The following is a 6387-nucleotide window of genomic DNA, read 5'->3' on the forward strand; positions in this document are numbered from 1 at the left end:
GTTTCTAGGAAGGAGCTTCACATATATATACACTTAGATTAGATTAGAGTGAAATTTCTATCTTGCATTTAAAAAAAAAATACACCTAATCTAATTTTAAATATCTTTTTTATTCATGATTGTGCAACACATTTCTTGAAATGATCTTTTAAAAATAATAATGAGAAATGAAAGAAATGTTCAAAGTGTAATAATTTGAAGTTTCACAGTCAAAGGGAATAAGGTGAATATTCTGAAGTTTTGTATGATGATGAAGAAAAAAAAAATGAAACACTAAAATGTGGATTGTAATTTCTGTTTTCATGCGTATTTCTGGCCAATTTACGAAAGAGACTTTACAGTGAAAATTTGCTGTTGGGAACAAATTTTGATATTGCTTGTCACAACGTGTTGAATAGTAAACTTCCATCGATAAGCACGAAGAACTGTGACAAAACAAAATAGAAAAGCACTCTCTTTTATTTATTTATTATTATTATTATTATTATTTTTTTTTTATCTTTCTTATCTTTTTTTGATATGAAAGACAAAAAGCACTCAAGCTTTATATCCGCGTCCTTTTCATCAGAAGAAAGAGAAAACTATTTAAATCATTATTTAATTGTTCACTAACTTTGTTAAACTTTTGAACGTCACAGAGAACTAAAGTTCTATTATTATTATTAATACCTACAAAGTTTTGTCCTTTTGTTTTAATTTAACCTTTTGTTTTTGGATCCACTAGAGCTATATGGGGATGTGTTCCTCAAACACTAATCTCTTTCATAGTTTAAGCAAGAGTTGATCTCTGGTCTCTTCTATAATCACAGGAAATTTTGCCAAGTTATATAACTTGACCGACTTGTTGCTAATTACCACTCAAGCTTCATAACTTGTTGCTAATCTTTACATATACATTTCTTTTCTCACTCGGCCTTTTACAAGTTTTTTACTCTTAGGTCCCAGCCCAAATTCCAAACTCATAATGTTCACATTACCCTATATTCACAATTAAGGATTCTGAATTAGGAGATTAGTGATTAAGATTTTTCAAGTACCAGTATCGATCATAAGTTAAAGCCTATTAATTAAGGTACATTTGAATTAGTTTTTCACTGAAAAGCTTATTATCTGTTGAAAGTTGACAAAGTACAATTGTATTTACTAAACATGAGGATTTAAAAAACTATACATAAACAAATAGCCTAATAAGTTTACATTTTATTGAGATCAATAAATTTTATACAAGAGTAATATATATATATATATATATATATATATAAAAGACAATTTCAAATTGAATTAACACCTGTTGGTAGCATACCCATCAAGAGAGATATAAAGATGCATCAAAAAAAGAAAAAAAAAGAGAGATATAAAGATAAATAAATAAGAAAAATGTGTGGAATTCTCATTGTGGATAGCATGTTAGCATCCGAACGATGTTTAGTTCTTTGAGATATCATCTAGACACCCTCGTTAGCGGATAAAAAAGAAAAAAAGAAAAACACAAGCATTAATTAATAATTAGTCCCCAAATAAAGTTGAATAATAAAACTAAAATTAGCTATAAGTAGTTGGCTGCAGATAATTTAATTGATAAAGTCTTTTATTTTTTAAATAATGGATCTGAGATCAAACATTGCTTACAACAAAAAGAAATATACTGGTATTTTAAAATGATGCTAAGAAACAATTATAACGTAACACATCATAGATTTGCTATATGCCTGTATATGTAGCTATTAAAAAACACCAAATTCACATGTTAAACCATATGTGCAATAGGTTAAAATAATATTTGTTCAGAGATAATTAACTGGAAAAATAAAATAACCTAAAAAAATACACTCGGAAAGATCCTGGAAATGAAGATATGGCAAAATGAAACACGGGAAAGACAGATGAAATAATATTAGACTTAGACGACATAAGAAAGTGGACCAACCTTAGGTTCCCACTAGTATTTAGTACTAATCAATCATTACCTGACACCCACGTTACATTTACATGCATTGTTCTAGACTCTCTCTCTTGGTTTTTTTTTTTTGTTGACTTGACCACATTTCAAGCACAAAAGTCTTACCGTTGTGAAAATTCACACTCATTGATGGGCTGCTGTGACATGAGGCTAACAATCAAATCCGCAAAAGCTCCCACAATGAACTTGTGGGTGTTCTTAGGGTTGAGTGCTAGATAGCACAAAAGAAGCTCATGCAAGAATTCCCAGTCGGATTTCACGTCCACGCGCTCATCTTCTAATTCACGCGCCTCCACCATTTCCTGCATGGACCGACGGAAGTCATTGTAAGGGTCTGGTGAGTATGTCGGGACCGCCACACTGTTGTTGACCAGTGTACAATTATTGTTATTATGGGGTTGTTGAGGGGATGGAGATTTTGAGTCAGCATTGATATTAATGGTGGATTGTATGATGGAGTTGGAGAGGCCAGGGGAGGAGAAGAAGAAGCGTTGGGAGGCAAAGGCGGCAGCGTAGTCGGGTTCTGAGGAAGAGGAGGTGTTGGTGTTGGTGGAAAGAGAGGAGGAGGAGTGGCTGAGGGACTTGGAGGTGGAGTCAAAGGTGGTTGTGTCATAGAGGGAGTTGAAGTTTTTGACGAGGGTTGATGATGAGGTGGAGGGGAACGTGTGGTTGTGATGATCATGATCATCTCGGGGAGAGGATGATGATTGAGGTGCAAGAGGCCATTTGATCTTTGTGAAGCAAAGGTTGAGGTTTTTTCCTGGTGTGCTATTCATTGGCATTAATTCTTTTTGTAAATCTTGATTGAGAGAGAGGGATAGAAAGGAGAAAAAGGATTCTAGGTGAGGCTCTATGTATGTGTTAATTGGCTTTAGCTAAAGAGAGAGAGAGAGAGAGAGAGAGAGAGAGAGTTAATTGGCATTGGCCTGAGAGAAAGAGAATCTAGAGAAGGGTTGTAGTTATATTGAGAGGAGCTCTATTTATGTGTGTTGGCCTTGAAGAGTGAAAAAAAATGAGAGAGGTAATTGGGTTTGGCTTGAGAGAGAACTAGAGAAGTGGTGTAGCTAGACTGAGTAGAGCACTACTTATTTGTGTTGGCCTTAGAGAGGGAGAGAGTATACCATCATATGGTAGAGGTCTATTGGTGGTCAAGTGGTGGTGTTGTTTATACTTTATAGGATGTACTTTGGGTTCAATGGCGACTAGACAGCCGAAAAGAACTGTGTAAACAGTGAGAGGACCACTTAAATAATGCACAGAATTAGTCTGATTCACTCACAAATCTCAATCTATGCATGGCGTGCTTGATTATACTCTTGATCAATAGTAGTATAGTATACAAGGAATATTGCACATGGACCTTATCATAACGGATCAACAAAAGTACTCTCGGATAAGCATGATGTGGCTTGGACCCTTGGAATTCCAAGATTTAAATGCAAGAGTCTAAGTTCATTTACCAAGTACATATACCATTTAAACCATTTCAGCAAAAAAAGTACATAAACCATTTAAGTTGTTAAAATTGAACAGAGTTGTACAGACTAGATTGACAAATGCCATATATAATTATATATATTCATATATAATTATATATATTCATTTTTGCAGATTTTTATACTATCTATACGGATATTCATTATGTATGTCTATGCACATATAAGTGAGCGAAGCTTACTACTGTTAATTAGCTACTCATGAAAATCATGATGAAATTATATAATATATCATTTATTATATAGGTTTCTCTTATATAAATGTGTACCTCTCACACGTAGAGCCCACATATAAGATTCGCATTTATATGAGAGGAATGTGTAACACATTGTATCGAATAATTTCTCAAAAATTAGGATAGATATAAATTGCACACAGAATTTGGTTATCACTATAACAGGTAAATCATAATTTTCTCAATCTTTTTGTATAATCGTTGATGTAGCTAATTGAGATTGGAGTAGCATAATAACTTTCATATGAATTCACCATTAACATTCTTTTTATTAGCACCAATTACAACATTCACATCATAGTTGTATTGTAAATTATTGCTTGGCTAATTACCCCAAAAGGGTTTTAGAGATGGTTTTCGACAGTAAATATTATACAGATCTTAGTTAGAACTTATCTAACTGCAGAGAGATTGTAGGTTATCCACGAAGGCAATATTTTTATCTTTGTGCATTATTTGACATTAGAAAATGAGATATATTTCTTTATAATGGATTGATCATTGTTGGTCCACTCATCACCACTGTCTATGAGATACATAGGAAAGTGATATATCAGTTATATATATAATTATCTTATCACTTTTACAAGATTTTCCAAATAGGACCTGTCTTATAATGGTCCCACAAGTTGCATTCTATAATGTATAACAAGCTACAGAATGTAGCATTTGTTAACATTTGCTCAAAAGGCACGGTAATAATTTGATTTAGATCTCAAATAATCTGAGAGTGATTCTCTGTGTTTCCGTGCAACTACCACATCTGACGCCACCCAGTTAAGCCAGTGTTAAGGCCCCCCCAACCCAATCAGGTTTTGCTCAAAAGAAGTAACAAACACATCTACCTGGTCTGAGAAATTTGGCTTATTTTGGTGCAAGATAAATTTGAAATTTGCAAGAGCAATGTGTTCCCGGCTATTAATGAGTTTAGAAATACATTAATTTTCATGGTATTCACTTTTACATGTTGTGATTGATACTAATAAAAGTGCTAATAATATAAAGACAGGGAAACTGAGAACGAATAGTTTGTATACAATAGAGAGTTTTTATATAAGCATATTATGTATGAAATATAAGTAATATGAGCGTATGCAAGTACAATATATTGAGCTAAACCCAACAAGCTAGACTAACTAATGTGTATACTAACAAAATGTAATGTTGACAATAGATTCATGTGAAAATGATGTTTTACGCTAATTACAATTTCAATATCAACTATTTTGAAAAAAAGATTATAGGAATGGTTGAATTCAAATAATGTTGAGACCATGCACCAAAATTGACCCATCTTGATTATCGACCCATATGTGGTATATGAGTTACTGCATTTTTTAAAATGTGCTCAGGTGTTAGGTTCAAAGAAGTGCTTACTCAAACTCAAAGCACATGAATAATGAAAACCCACCACCCTCCTACTACCTTTTTTCTAAAATCAGGATATAATGCTTTTGTTATTTCACAAAGTCTGATTGAAATTGCCTAAATATGTATCAATTAATAAACTCGAACAAATTAACATAAAAATTGGTAATTCTTTTAAGCTTAGATTGGTCCACTACACTGCTGGTCACGAATTTTCAATCTGCTAGCATTATTATCCAATTCCTAGGACATATTTTAAGATTTCCCTACATTTTGTGCTCAAGAAAATAAGAGGTATCTTGTACCTAGCTTCATTTAATTTTGCTTATCTTTCTTGTTGGTTTTTCTATATATGAAAAGCTTTAAGAGGATGTGAAGGATTTAAGAACAATGATCCGGTAGCTAGGGCTATATTAGGATGGTCCAACCAACCTCACAAAGAACCACACCTAGCACATGGTGGGGAGCTTAATGCTCGATCCATTTCAACTACTATTTTGCTTCATTTGATGTTAAAAATCTACTCCACCCATTCTGGTAACTGTAAACATCAGAGCAATATTAAGTTTTCCAACTAATAACATTTTACTAGTCTTATTGGCCAAAATGGCCCATTAGCATTAATTTTTGAAATATTTAGCAACAGAGCACTGTTTCGGAAATAATTAGGGAAATACCACTTTTTGTGGTACTCGAGTATGGTGAGCTCGAGTACCATCTTTTCATTGGTCAAACATCTTCTCAAAAAAAAAAACTCCGCTATAGGGCCCGAAAACGTCACTATAGGGCTTAAAAACGCCATTATAGGGCCTCTTGAACCTGTTATGGGACTTATAAAAAAATTTTGTAGGAAAACACCGCTATAGGGCCCGAAAACGTCACTATAGGGCTTAAAAACGCCACTATAGGGCTCCTTGAATATGGGGCGACGGTGGATTAAAAAAACATGGTACTCGAGCTCACCAAGCTCGAGTACCAGAAAAAGTGGTATTGCCCTAATTATTTCCGAAACAGTGCTCTGTTGCTAAATATTTCAAAAATTAATGCTAATGGGCCATTTTGGCCAGTCTTATTAGCAATACAGTCTTATGATATCTCTATTTATTAATGTTGGTTCAACTAAAATTTTAGAGAATTAATTAGGGTCTTCTATAACCATCAACAATAGCAACAAAAATTAAGCCTTACTCTTAAAATTTTAGAATTATCTATATCTATATATATCTAATAGTTGAGACGTAGAATTTAATGTTGCTATACTCCTGTTGAACCACTTCATCAGCCACCACTTCATACTTAAAAAAAAAAAATTCCTTTATAATTTTTC

General features: G+C 33.3%; 1 protein-coding gene across 1 annotated transcript; it reads right to left on the reverse strand.

The window, feature by feature from the left end:
• Window positions 1-1856: 1856 nt before the first annotated feature.
• On the reverse strand, window positions 1857-3105 carry LOC126709969 (transcription repressor OFP12-like). Its single transcript, XM_050410352.1, has one exon. It carries the CDS (start codon window positions 2740-2742, stop codon window positions 2062-2064), a length of 681 nt encoding a protein of 226 aa, XP_050266309.1. The 5' UTR covers window positions 2743-3105; the 3' UTR covers window positions 1857-2061.
• Window positions 3106-6387: the final 3282 nt, after the last annotated feature.

The sequence above is a fragment of the Quercus robur genome, chromosome 12 (genome assembly GCF_932294415.1).
Source record: "Quercus robur chromosome 12, dhQueRobu3.1, whole genome shotgun sequence".
Classification (NCBI taxonomy): domain Eukaryota; kingdom Viridiplantae; phylum Streptophyta; class Magnoliopsida; order Fagales; family Fagaceae; genus Quercus; species Quercus robur.

Coding starts and splice junctions, on each gene's coding strand:
- LOC126709969 (XM_050410352.1), bottom strand. CDS start 2,742: ATGCCAATGAATAGCACACCAGGAAAAAACCTCAACCTTTGCTTCACA.